The sequence below is a fragment of the Loxodonta africana genome, chromosome 4 (assembly GCF_030014295.1).
Source record: "Loxodonta africana isolate mLoxAfr1 chromosome 4, mLoxAfr1.hap2, whole genome shotgun sequence".
NCBI classification, from domain to species: domain Eukaryota; kingdom Metazoa; phylum Chordata; class Mammalia; order Proboscidea; family Elephantidae; genus Loxodonta; species Loxodonta africana.
The window spans coordinates 146,717,378-146,731,116 of NC_087345.1; the positions used below are offsets into that span (position 1 = coordinate 146,717,378).

Sequence of the window (13,739 nt, forward strand, 5' to 3'; positions counted from 1 at the left end):
AGAAAGTCCTGGCAATCTACTTCCAAAAAGAACAGCCGTTGAAAACACTATGGAGCACAGTTCTATTCTGACACACATGAGTTGAAATCAACTCAACAGCAAGTGTTTTTTTTTTTTATGTCTGCATCAAATTGAGCAGAAGTCTGGGAAAAATCCTCCTTCCGCTTTCCTCCTCTTGTAAAGAGACCAAACCTTTTCCTGAATACCCTATGCTCACTCATAGATAAGATCTTGTAGAGAATGAAAACAGAAACCTCAGTTCTCTGCAGCTCCTGGAGCTTTGTCTCCCTTCCTCAAACAGCTGTTCGATTATCTATCAGCAACGGCTGGATCAGCCTCTCCAGAGAGGATCCAACTGATTCTGTATAGACTTAATTCTTGCCAACTTGAAGAATTATATCATCTTTTAGAGACAACAGGAATCTCAGAGGCAAATTAAGTTCACATGTTATACTGGAATTTGTAATAATCAGGAAAGAAAATATTGGCTCGGCTCAGACACATGCCTAGACTTTACAAAATCAGATTAAAAAAAACCTTTTTTTCAGAGAAAAGGTGGGCATGGTTGCAAAGGGGAGATTGTTCATCTCTGTTGCAAATGATCCTAGTGAGGAAGAAGCACATAAGGAAACCAGTGTGTTCACAGGCCACTGTCTGATGAGCTTGCAATGAAATGGCTATGTACAAAGGATAGAGGGAATCTCAAGAAAACATAGATAGGACATTTTTGGCATGGGGCCTGAAGAACAATGTGGGAATGGTAACCCATGAACTGAAAAGACTGAGCTGAGGCTGTTGAAAACCAAGAAGCAGTCTACGCTGGGATCAGCCAGACCTGGTTTTGAAACCTGGCTCTGCTACTTACTAGCTAGATCACTTAACCTCTCTCCTTCTTCATCTGTAAATCAAGAAATAATAACAATACAGGTGAGGGTTAAATGAATTAGTACATGGGAAGCGCTTAGCGCAGTACTTAGAATATAGCCAGCACTCAGAAAATGGCAGCTGTTACTATGGTTTTACCAACGATCATCAAAAGATTTTTCAACTCTTCAGGCAGACAGGAATAAAGAAGCACAGAATTTAACATATCTAGAAAGTGAATGCAGAACGATTTAAGAATGCTTTTGCTTCTTATCCCTCCCTCCCCCAACAAAATGAATGTTCTTCTAAATAAAAAGAATAGAATATAATGAAGAAAAAAAAAAAAAAAATGAAGAGGAGGAATTAAATCCCAGAGGAGTGAGGCAATAAAAAAAGGCAGTACTGAGTTGCCAGAAAGGGGCTTAAGTCTCGTGGCTGTTGAATTACATCTCAAAGGACTTAAAGAACCTGAAGAGTGATCAAGGAACCATGCTGGATAATCTCTGAGAAAACTTGAAGTGAGAACATCATCAGAGGACCCATTAGTAATTGTGCTTCCTATTTAAAAAGTGTATACAGATTTTTAATGCTTTAATTTTCCCTCTCGTCTCTAGGTGGACATATGGGTTATTGAACCTCAGGGATTGCGATTTCTTCATGTTCCAGACACATTTGAAGGCCATTTTGAAGGTGTTCCAGTCATATCGAAAGGAAATCAGAAGGTTCGATGCCCATTTCATGCCTAGGTAGTCTAAGTAGCTAGTAGTTCATGGGGTCTGTTCTCTGCTCTGAGGGAAGAAAAGTGGTCAAGTCTTGAGTTAAGGGCACTATCATGAAGGAATAGTGCTCTGAGCAGAGTTTCAGATCTTCCACAGGACATGCAAAACAAAATCCCCAGTTGTCTCATTCCATTTCGACCACTGACTGTCCCTATTAGAGCTTCATTTCTGCAGGTCATCCATTTGACCAGTAGCCAAAAGACAGCTTTCTTAATGGATAAGTGCTGATTCTCATTTAAAGAGAAAGATTCAGCTTAATTCTTTCTGCCTAATGGCCAAGAATAATCAACTATGAAGAGGTCAAGCACTTCTATGAAGCCCTCAGAGACTTTTTCTTGTGCTGATAACCATTTCTACCATAGGACCCACCAGTGCCATAGGGGAAGGGAGAAATTCTTTGAAACTCTTAGAAAAAAAAGGCCTGAGAACCTGGCAAAGTAGCCCTACAGGCTGGCAGATGCTTTTTTAGAAAGTCCCGGCTCTGCCTTTTCCTAATGGGCCTACTGACACTGATGGGATGCAGAATGTCCATTGGGCAACACCTCTTCACCTATGTGCACCAGAAGGTGCAGCTGTCAGCCCCTCACCTGGAGAGGGATTGGAGCCAAGACCAGGCTCTGACATAAATGCTCTTTCCAGGCGCATGTCTCCTTCAGGCCCACAGTACCACAGCAAAGAAAATGCTCCAACTGCTCTGAGACTGCCGTGGATGGAGAGTTGGTGGTGGTGTATGATGTGAACAGAGAAGAGAAAGCTGGTGAACTGGAGGTGAGTGAAAACAGATTCTAGAATTTCCAAGATGATGCCAAAGAACTGTTGCTTGTTGAACTAATTCCCTAGCCTCTGGGTAGGTTCTAGCAGCCAAGGCAAATTGGACTCTGCAGAGAAGGGATTAAAATATTTCTCTAAGTGTCCCTAAGCAGCATCTTTTTATAGCAAGAGAAGTGAAAAAAAAAAAAAAAAGATCAACGGGTCTCATGCCCTTGTCACAGAAGGACACTTCTTAATCTCATAAGAAGAACAATAGAAAGTTCAAAATGGGAATTTTGGATAACTTCCCAAGGCCGTTTGCAATTAGACTATCAAAGAAAACACAGAGATTATGGACTAAGAGGAAGGCACAATCAAAGCCCAGAGAAAGATCTGGTGTTAATGGTGAATTCCAGGGTCAGTGTTTATTATGAGATTTCCCCCTTTCTTGTGTCTTAAACATGTGTCTGCATTTCCATTGTGGTAAGGTAATAACCCTTAGAGAGTTCCAAAAAGGCTGTCATTCCCTCTGGGGACAGGGAGGTAGAGGAGCATCTTGGAGCTTACTGCTCACACCCTGAGTTGGACATTGTGATGTCCTGAATAGAAGTAACCAAAGGCCAGTGGAAAGAGAATTAGGTGAGCCAACTGTTAAAGCCTGCAGTAGAAAACAAAGAGGGTGATTGGGAATCTAGGATTGGTTCCTATCAACTTCAAGAAAAATACAAACTCATTACCTATTTCCCCACCCTAATTTCTTGGCACATCCTCCACCTTGAATTCCACGGCCCTGCCGTGCTGAACCCCTTATAGAACCTCAACTTTGCCATATTCTCTCATGATTGAGTCCGCTCTGTCTGGAACTCTCCTCCCACCTTTATTCCACCACCCCTATTCCAGCTCCCTTGCTAGCTGTCTGACTCCAAACCCACCCTCTGTGTCCCAGCTTAGATGCAATTTCCATGGAAAGCCTCCCCTGTCTGAGTTAGATGCACCCTCACTGGGCTCTCTTAGAGCCCTTTACTTTCTGATCACAGCACTTCGCATACTGTGCCACAATTGCCTGTTTACTTGTCTGTATCCTCCGCTGGTCTGTGAGCCTTGTGAGACCAGGGACACCTGATTCACAGTTGTTTAGCATGATGCCTGGAACACAGACTCTTAACACATACTGGCGGTGTAAAATGGAGTGAAGTGAAACACCCTGGGGGTTTTAACTGCTGAGAAGACTTGAACCCTCACAGGAAAGGACACAGGGAAAGCATGAAAGAAAGGGAGAGATGGAAGTACACCTCAGTTTTCTTTTTTACCATCATATCTCCTCTCGCCTCTCCTCACTTAGCCCCAGGCTCCACTTTCCAACCCACCCATCCCAGCACCTTTCCCACTCCTCACCCCAAGACCCCAGTCTCAGATTTTCACTAAAGAATTCTGAAGCCCCCATCCTCTCCCATCCTCCACCACGCATGGTTCTAACCCTACTGTGGTGAGTATCCTACCTCCTGCCGTGGGAGCCATTTGCCAGGTATTTGTAAGTAAGGAAGCTCCTATTCCCATCATTCAGCAGGCAAGAGGGGAGGTTTGCAATTCTATACCACTTGTCGGGGACTGGCCAAGGAACTTGACTACCATGATTAACATGAATTCCATAGAAAATTGCTTGCAAATTACCAATTAACAAATAAGCTTTGGAAGCATCACCAGTTTCTAAGCTGAAAAATGCCTGCTGTCTGAAAAACTCACAACAACAACAAAAAAGTATTATGCGGATTAAATCCTAAAAGAGATAGTTTAATATGAGCATTCAGAATTATTCCTCAGTCATTTTAGGAAAAATGTGCATTTGGCCGGAGAGAATAAGAACATGCAGTAATTTTTGTAGAGGACTCTGGTCTTTCTCTTGTAAACATTGGCACTGATTTGACTCAATCTGTTCTACTTTGCAGGTATTTAATGGATATTTTGTCCAGTTCTTTGCTCCTGACAACTTGGAACCAATTCCTAAAAACATTCTCTTTGTCATTGATGTCAGTGGCTCAATGTGGGGAATTAAAATGAAACAAGTAAGTACCCCCTGTTTGCAGTGGTGTTTGGGACTCCCTAACTTTTTTGACCCCCTTCCAACAATGAAACCATTCAATCCATCCCCCGCCCTTTAAGGTTATAACTCAGTAACTGGTTACTAAGATCATGAAGTTTTTAGATTATTATACGTCAACAGGATGTACACGTCAATCTGCTAGTCATCCATCCCTTCTAAAACTCCCATCCTTCTCATCTCTTTCTTCTCTCCTTTCCCCTCTTTTTCATTCTATACTCACTATTTCCTTGAAAAACTAGCTCAAAACTTACTTCTTTAAAAGATTTCTCTGTGTAATTTCTCCTCACTGTGATCACTCTTCCGCTCCACTTTCTTTGTATTCTTTCGTATGATGTTTTACTTTAGCATCATGCCATTGTTGACAAGGAACTTGTTAATCTATGCATATCTTTTCTAGTTATATTGTAATTCTTTGAGGGTGGCTATCCTGTCTCATGTCTTCTAATTTTTTTGAATTCCTCTAAGTTTTAGTGTAGTTCAAAACTCAATAGAATCTTATTCGGAATATGTTAAATGGTATAGATGCAATTTTAAACAATAGACACAAAAGTTTCTTAATTTATCTATCAATCCATCCTGCCATCCAGTAGAAAAACCAACTATTCATTCACTCAACAACCATTTTGACCACCCAATTTTTTGCTGCTACTGTAGGACCTGTAAGGAATCCAAAAGAAGTAAAGATCTGGACCCTACCCACTTGGGTTTATGCTCCAGGACAAGCCTTCTCAATAGCGACACTATTGATATTTTGGACCAGAGAATTCTTGGTTATGGGGCTGTTCTGCATATTGTAGGCTGTTGATCAGTATCCCTGGTTTCTACCCACTAGATTCCAGTAGCGCTCTCCCCAGTCATGTTGCTGGTGTTAGGTGCTGTCGAGTTGATACAGACTCATAACGACCCCATGTACAACAGAACGAAATGCTGCCTGGTCCCGCATCATGCTCACAATCGTGGCTATGTTTGAGCCCATTGTGGCAGCCACCGTGTCAGTTCATCTCGTTGAGGGTCTTCCTCTTTTTTGCTGACCCTCTACTTTATCAAGTATGATCCCTCCTGACAACATGTCCAAAGTAAGTGAGATGAAGCCTCACCATCCTTGCTTCTAAGGAGCATTCTGGTTATAGACATTGCCAAATGTTCCCCAGGGAGCCAAACTGCACCCAGTTGAGAATTATTGCTCTAATGTAACATTTTATCCACTTACTCCTTTCTTCCTTCATTCATTTATTTGACAAATACTTATTAAGCAGCTGCTATAACTCGGAATCCACTCTATGCAACGGGTTTTTTTTTTTTTTGTATGTGTCAGACACATACAAAATGTTCATCAATGAACGAAATAAACAAAACGAAAAAATCACCCCTACTCTCATGGAGCTTATATTCTAGCATTGGATGGGGTGGGGGTGGGGAGGATAGAGAATGAAAATAAGCATAACAAGTAAATCTAAAATATGTTAAACATTGGTGTTATGAAACAGGTTTTTTTTGGTCTGTTTTGTTTGTTTTTAAGAGGAATGTAATAGGAATCAAGAGTGCTAATTGCAAAGGGATGAAATTTTAAATTGGTTTGTCATTTAACTGGTGGTTTCGTGGAGAAGATCTTTGAGGCAACCCTTAAGAAGGTGAGGGGATAGTTGTGCACACATCTGGAAGAAGACCATTGTAGGCAGCAGGAACACCAGTGCTGTAAGGCAGAAGTGTGCCAGGCATGCTCAGGAAAGAGAAGCCCAGTGTGGCAGGAGGATGAGGAGAGCAGCAAGTGTTGAAATCTGAGAAGTAAGGGGCAGGGGCAGATTATGTAAAGTCTTTCAGGCCATGGTCATAACTTTCGCTTTTACACTGAGAGAAGTAGAAAGCTATTGAAGGAGCCCTGCTGGTACAATGGTTAAGACCTCAGCTGCTAACCAAAAGGTGGGAGGCTCGAGCCCTGATACCGTAAAGATTTTAGCCTAGAAAACCATATGGGGCAGTTCTACTCTGTCATATAGTGTAGCTGTGAGTTGACATTGACTCCAATGGCACACAACAATAGTTGAGAACTATTGGAGGTTTTGGATGGAGGAGTGACATCATCTGCCTTATGTTTAAAAGGTGTCTCTGGCTGATGTGTTGAAAATAGATTGGAGTGAAGGGGAGAAGGAAAGCAAGAAGAATTTGCATTTCCACCCCCAGATATACTAAATCAGAATCTACATGTTAATAAGATCCTCAGGTGATTCTTATGTATAATTACTTTTGAGAACCACTGCTCTACCAGGGGTTCTCAGAGTTGGTCCCTAAGCAGCAGCATTAGCATAGCCTCGGAACTTGTTCGAAATGCAAATTCTCAGCAAGAGTTCCAACCTGAACTAACTGGTTGAAGCCTTGGTCAAGAGGCCATTACAATAATCCAGGCAAAATATGATGGTGGCTTACAACAGGGTAGCGTTGGTGGATGTGGTAAGGATTGATTGAATTCTGAATCTGTTTTTGAAGATAGGGCAAAAAGAATTTTCTAAAGAATTAGCTGTGAGGTGAGAGAAGAAGAGAGGACTCAAAGATGCTCCCAGGCTTTTAGTCTGAGCAATTAGAAGGATGGAGTTTGCCTTCAACTGATATGGAAAAGATAGGGGAGGGATTAGATTTTGTGGTAAATATCAGGAATTCTGTTTTCAAAATGTTAAATTTGAAATGTCTTTTAAACATCCGAGTGGACCTGTCAAGTAGACCTTTAGGTATACAAATTGGCTATTCAAAAGTGAGATGTGGGATGGAGATATACAGTTAGGGGTTACCAGCATATGTTGTTGTTGTTAGCGGCCATGAAGTCAGCCCCTGACTCTCGGCCACCCCATGCACAATGAAACTAAATGCTGCCCTGACCAGTCCTACCCATTCCCAAGATTGGTTGTGAATTTGAACATTGTGATCCATAGGATTTTCATTGGCTGATTTTCAGAAGTAGATTGCCAGTCTTTCTTCCAAGTACTAGCATATAGAAGGTATTTAAAGCAATGGGACCATATGAAAACACCAAGAAGTAAGTGTAGATAGAGAAGAGAACCTAGCTTAGACCCTAAGGTATTACAATATTAAGAATTTTGGGAACCAAAGAAACTAAGAAAAAGCAACCAGCAAGAGGGGAGAAAAGAGAAGATTTGAAGACAATTTGTTCAAGAAATTTTACTGCAAAAAGAAGCTGAGAAATGGGAGAAGTGGGTTCAAATGAAGTTTCTTAAGGGGTGAAAAATAATGGCATGTTTTGGAATGTCCCAATAGATGAGGGAAATTTAAGACGTAGAAGAGACAAAAAAAAAAAAAAAAAAAAGTTGTTAGAGAGGCATACCTTTCAGTAGACGAGAGGGGCTGCAAACTAGTTCACAAGTGGATAGATCTGCATTAGATAGAAACACTGCTAGTTCTTCTATATCACCAGGTAGGAGAGAAAAGTGGTTGTGTATAAAAACATTGAAGAGTAAAAGGTTAAGTATCAAAATGTAGAAAAGACATATTCAGAAAAAGTGAGAGATGGGTCTGTGTTGACTGAAGTGTCTTCAAGAGATTTTCTGGAAGAATTACGGTTTGAATCAGTACTTGAAGAATGACTAAGATGAAGTATCGGTCTTCCTAGTTTCCTTTTAGGCTTACAGCTTATGTAATGAGACCTTTCTTCACTCCCTTTTGAAATAGACTGTGGAAGCCATGAAGACCATATTGGATGACTTAAGAGCTGAAGACCAATTCTCTGTGGTTGATTTCAACCATAACGTTCGAACCTGGAGAAATGATTTGGTTTCAGCCACTAAAACACAGGTTACAGATGCCAAGAAGTATATTGAGAAAATTCAGCCTAATGGAGGTGAGTGGTTTGTCCTAAAGCTCAAGCAGGAATCTTCCATAGGGTTCAAATCTTAGTTCACTTAAGAAAGAAGCAACATGCACTACCACAATGGTCTTTGCCCAGCATGCAATGATCTGCTTTATATAGCATGTTTATTATTAAATGAGTATCGAATTCATAAGGAGCCCTGGTGGTGCAATGGTTAAGCACTCAGCTGCTAACTAGTAGGTTGATGGTTTGAACCCACCCAGTGATTCTGTGGGAGAAAAGACCTGGCAATCTACTTCTGTAAAGGTTATAGTCTAGAAAACTCCATGAGGCAGTTCTACTCTGTCACATGGGGTCACTAGAGTTGAAATCGATTCAATGGCACCTAACAAGAACAATAAATTCATGGTGCAAGTACAAACACATAAGCCAGTCTACATAGTTTTTATTAACCATTCCAACGTTTCTCAGAAAAGGGTGTCAGTAAATGATGCCAGGGTTCTTTATTACTTTCACAGCATAAAATATAAGGATCTCCAGAGCAGTGTCAAGTATATCAGCAAGACCGACTTAGGAAGCTTAAATTTCCCGTTTAACAAAATGACAGACTGGTACTTTGAAAGGACTGATTCATCTCTAAGGGAACAGGTTACTACAAAGTGAACATTTTACTCAATTGTGGGATTTTGACCAGAGTGGGCAAACTTTGTACCACTTGGAAGACAACCACATGATTTTGACATTGAATAAATTACACATGAGTAATCAACAGACAGATGAACATGAACCCAACATGTGATTGTTTTTGTGGAAAGAAAGAGTATGCACATTATATTACTTTAACAGGCACAAATATTAACGAAGCACTTCTGCGAGCAATCTTTATTTTGAATGAAGCCGATAACTTGGGATTGTTGGACCCCAACTCAGTCTCTCTGATCATTTTGGTTTCTGATGGAGATCCAACAGTAGGCAAGTATCATTTCAATTTTCTAGTGACAAATTTTTTTTTTTTTTTTTTTTTTACTGTTGCTTCTTGGGAATGTGATTTGTTTAAAGTGGAAAACCTAACGGCATTTGCCTGAGTTTCTAAAACATTTTAAACCCTTGTTTCCTAAAAGAAGGCTTCTTCTGACTCTGAAGCATTTATCCCCTCAACCCCTTCCAGTTTTCTTCCCTCTTCTCCTTTAAGCCAGCCCTCAGAAGTCTTTCAGTGGTGCTCTTGAATGCCTCCGGTTCACTTCTACAGGATGAGGACTTATTGGTAGTATTTATTATACAAGGCTTGCTGATACATACTAGTGAAATGCATTTATTCCTCAACTTAAGGTATATGAAGATGGTGTATGGGGGTTGTGCATGTTGAGTATTTATCATACTCATAGGAGTAGCTCATAGTCACTCCTAGTAGTAACTCTGGAGTTCACAATGACATATTCTCCCATTGTTTTCCACATTTCTCCTGAGTTCTTCACTACAATTGGAAAATGACTTCCCTCTGATGTATCCTTTAAGTTAAGCATTTTTCTTATCCACAAAATGGCTTCAACATCTTCCTGCTTCTAATATGTACTGTTATTTTTGTTTGTTTCCTTTGTTTCTTTATACTGACAAGTGTAAGCAACCGTCAATATTAGATTGTGTTGCTATCTGTCATGTAGACAAGGACTATGTCTCACATGGTGCCTGACACATTGTTAGAGGGAACGAAAAAATGATTGCTGAGGCAATAATGACAATGGTAACTGGAGTTTTAGAAAGAGTAAAGGCAAACAGTTTGTTAATAGTGAGACTAGAATGAGCGGTGGTTATATATTTGTAGGTTCGGTGTTTTTCTTCCTCTAATGAAATCACTTTTAAAATTAAATTTTAAAATAAAATTATAAATAGGAAAAATGAAACCTGTTTCTCACCCCTGCTCCTCAACCATCCGGTCCCTGTGTCTGGAGGCAGCCACTGGTTACCAGTTATTTGTGCATCTTTCCAGAGATACTCTATACATACCAGTTTAATATACATATTAAATATTGTATATATGCATATTTATATACAATAAAGATATAATTATATAATAAAGAAAATATAACACATACATATGTGTGTGTGTATATATATACGCATACATGCATATATATAAATGCATCCTACATACACTTATCTTTATCTTGTTTTTGCATCTTTGAAATGTATCACATCATTTAAGGTAAGTACAATGAAGAGTTACCTGGTTCTTTTTAATGACTGCACAGCACTTCACTGTTTGAGTGTATCAATATACCATGGATGCAAAAAGAATGAAAAAATCTGTCTTGGAAGAAGTACAACCAGAATGCTCCTTAGAAGCAAGGGTGGAGAGACTGTGTCTTACATAATTTGCACATGTTGTCAGGAGGGATTAGTCCCTGGAGAAGGACATCCTGCTTGGTAAGGCACAGGGTCAGCGGAAAAGAGGAGGACCCTCAATGAGATGGATTGACACAGTGGCTGCAACAATGGGTTCAAGCATAACGATTGTAAGCATGGTGCAGGACAGGGCAGTGTTTCATTCTGTGGTACATAGGGTTGCTATGAGTTGGAACCAATTCAATGGCACCCAACAACAAGAACATTGGTGTACATTTGTTTCCAGTATGTTACTATCCCCAATAATGTTGCCATATACTATTGCCCACATTTCATTTCAATATGTATGAGTGCATCAATCTAGAAGTCAAATTAATAAGTTAAAGGGTAAATGCATTTTTAATGTCAACAAATCGTGCCACCTGCCCTACATGGATTTTCCACAAACTTTATAATATTGTTTCCTTATTCCTTTCCTTTCTGTTAACCAACAACTTTAGGAGAACTTAAATTGTCAAAAATTCAGAAAAATGTGAAGCAGAACATACGAGACAATATCTCTTTGTTCAGTTTGGGGATAGGATTTGATGTTGACTATGACTTTTTGAAGAGACTCTCCAATGACAATCGTGGAATTGCTCAAAGGATTTATGGGAACCAGGACACTTCTTCCCAGCTCAGGGTAACACTTTTGTCCTGTTTTTTTTCTTTTTCTTCATTCAAAATCATCCAACTAGGAGTATCTAATGCCTAAGAGAAGATGGCCAAATTTCAAATTTGACTCCAATTGTCATGATTTTCAGCCATATTTTGTCACACAAGGAAAGTGTTCCAATTCCTTTCTCACCCACCCTCTCCCTACTTATATTTCTGCATTAACGGTGAGCTGTGAAACCGTGTGAAACCGTAAAGCAGTGGTTACTCACATCTGTACTCCCTGAACAAAAGTTCCCAGGGCACTATCAAAGCTTCTTGTTGCTCGCCAGTCCTGCCAAGCAACTGGTCCTCCTACTCATCACGGCCACCTATTTCCCTTTTAAAGTGCATTGTCATCTTTGATATTAATGTTGCATAATGTCAGGTCAAACTATGGCCTTTAAGTTTCTGTTAATATAAAGGATATGAATTACTCATTTAATTTGACGAAATAAATGAGAAAAAATATGTAGAAGAAGAAGATCACACATTACCCTGTTTTCTGTCAATGCCAAGCACCATGTTTGATGTAAGGGATGAGGTTTAATTTAAGGAATAGCAATCCAACTGACTTTTCTTAGTATGCATGTCCATGAGTTTTTCGGGTTGGTCCTAACAGGAAGAAAAAAAAATGATGTGCTCTTAAATCAAGAGTAATGCTCTTGACAATCTTCATCTTCTTTATGTCTCAGTTTTTTCAGCTGATAAGTATGAGAATTCTTCCTAGTGTCATAGGTTTCCACAGAGATCCTGTGGAAACCAACTAAGAGATATCTGCTAAACATTTGAAGAATTTCAGAGAAAAGTGCTTGTGATCTATAAAGTGATATGAAAATAATGATCTTTCTGATTTTCATGAATTGTAGAAATTCTACAACCAGGTCTCCACTCCACTGCTCCGGAATATTCAGTTCAACTATCCCGATACAGCAGTAACGGATGTCACTCAAAACAGTTTCCATAACTATTTTGGAGGCTCGGAGATTGTGGTAGCAGGAAAAGCTGACCCTACAAAATTGGAGCAAATACAGAGCATTATCACGGCGACTTCGGTATTTCTGCTTCTCTGCTTAATCTAAAAATACTAATTGGTCCCTCGGATACAATCCATCTTGCATACTAACAGGCTAGTAATCTCCATTCCAAGAATGATGTATATAGAATAAAAGTAATAAGTCAAGGAGAAGGTATGAGAATATTTATGCCATTTTCCCAACTCTTCTGTAAATCTTACCTTTTTCATCCTAAACCCAGTGTCAACTCTGGAGGTACGTACTTACTTCCCTGATAGAGGTTCTGTCTTCCATTTATTTTGTATTCCCCTTGAAGTGCACAGTACCCTGATTCACTCACTGTAGATCCTAAAAAATATGTTAACTATTAACTATAATCCTGCTCCCCGGGTGTCTTTCAACTCAATTTTTATCATAGGCCAGCACGGACCTAGTCTTGGAAAAGGCAGCTGAAACGGGTGGCTTGGAGGACTTTCTATCAAAAGACAAGCATGCAGATCCTGATTTCACCAAGAAATTGTGGGCCTATCTAACAATCAACCAACTTCTAGCTGAGCGGTAAGAAGAAAGAAGTCCACACCACAGGGATTTGCAAAAGTGCAACTTTTACTTTGAAAATTTGAATATACTACAAGAGTTTGCAACCAAGAAAGGGAGCAGCAAAAGGGCAAATATTGTACGATCCCACTTATGTGAAATATGGAGAAGAGATGAAAGTTTATTATGGTTACCAGGGACTGAGGACAGAGAGGAATGGGAATTATTGCTAAAGGGGTACTGAGTTTCTCTTTGGGGTGCTAAAAAAGCCTCTGGAAATGGACAGGAGTGATGGTAGCACAATATGGTGAATGTGATTGATGTCACTAAATTGTACACTTAAAAATGGTAGAAGTGGCAAACTTTTTTTCTTTTACTGTACATGTCTACATTCTACCCTTCTCAAACTTAGGTTCCCTGTTACCAGCTTTCCTGTCCCCTCCTGTCTTCTTGTCCTTGCCACTGGGCTGGTGTGCCCCTTTAGTTTCGTTTTGTTTTATGGGCTTATTTAACCTTTGGCTGAAGGGTGAACCTCAGGAGTGGCTTCATTACTGAGCTAAAATGGTGTCTGGGGGTCCATACTCTTGGGGATTTCTCCAGGCTCTGTCAGGCCAGTAAGTCTGGTCTGTTTTTGTGAGTTAGAATTTTGTTCTACATTTTTCTCCAGCTCAGTCTGGGACCCTCTACTGTGATCCTTGTGAGAGCAGTCAATGATGGTAGCTGGGCAGCATCTAGTTGTGCTAGACTCCATCTGGTGGAGACGTAGTACTTGTGGTCCATTAGTCCTCTGGGCTAATCTTTCCCTTGTGTCTTTGGTTTTCTTCATTCTCCCTTGCTCC

At 40.1% G+C, this 13,739-nt stretch overlaps 1 protein-coding gene across 1 annotated transcript in view; it reads left to right on the forward strand.

The window, feature by feature from the left end:
- ITIH2 (inter-alpha-trypsin inhibitor heavy chain 2) overlaps positions 1-13,739 on the forward strand; it is a 43,892-nt gene that overhangs the window by 15,002 nt on the left and 15,151 nt on the right. Inside the window, exons 7-14 of the mRNA XM_003410737.3 lie at positions 1,479-1,586; positions 2,283-2,411; positions 4,340-4,456; positions 8,173-8,341; positions 9,158-9,283; positions 11,155-11,336; positions 12,217-12,402; positions 12,782-12,921. Of these exons, the coding sequence (XP_003410785.1) occupies positions 1,479-1,586; positions 2,283-2,411; positions 4,340-4,456; positions 8,173-8,341; positions 9,158-9,283; positions 11,155-11,336; positions 12,217-12,402; positions 12,782-12,921 (1,157 nt within the window). The remainder of the gene's footprint in view (positions 1-1,478; positions 1,587-2,282; positions 2,412-4,339; positions 4,457-8,172; positions 8,342-9,157; positions 9,284-11,154; positions 11,337-12,216; positions 12,403-12,781; positions 12,922-13,739) is intronic.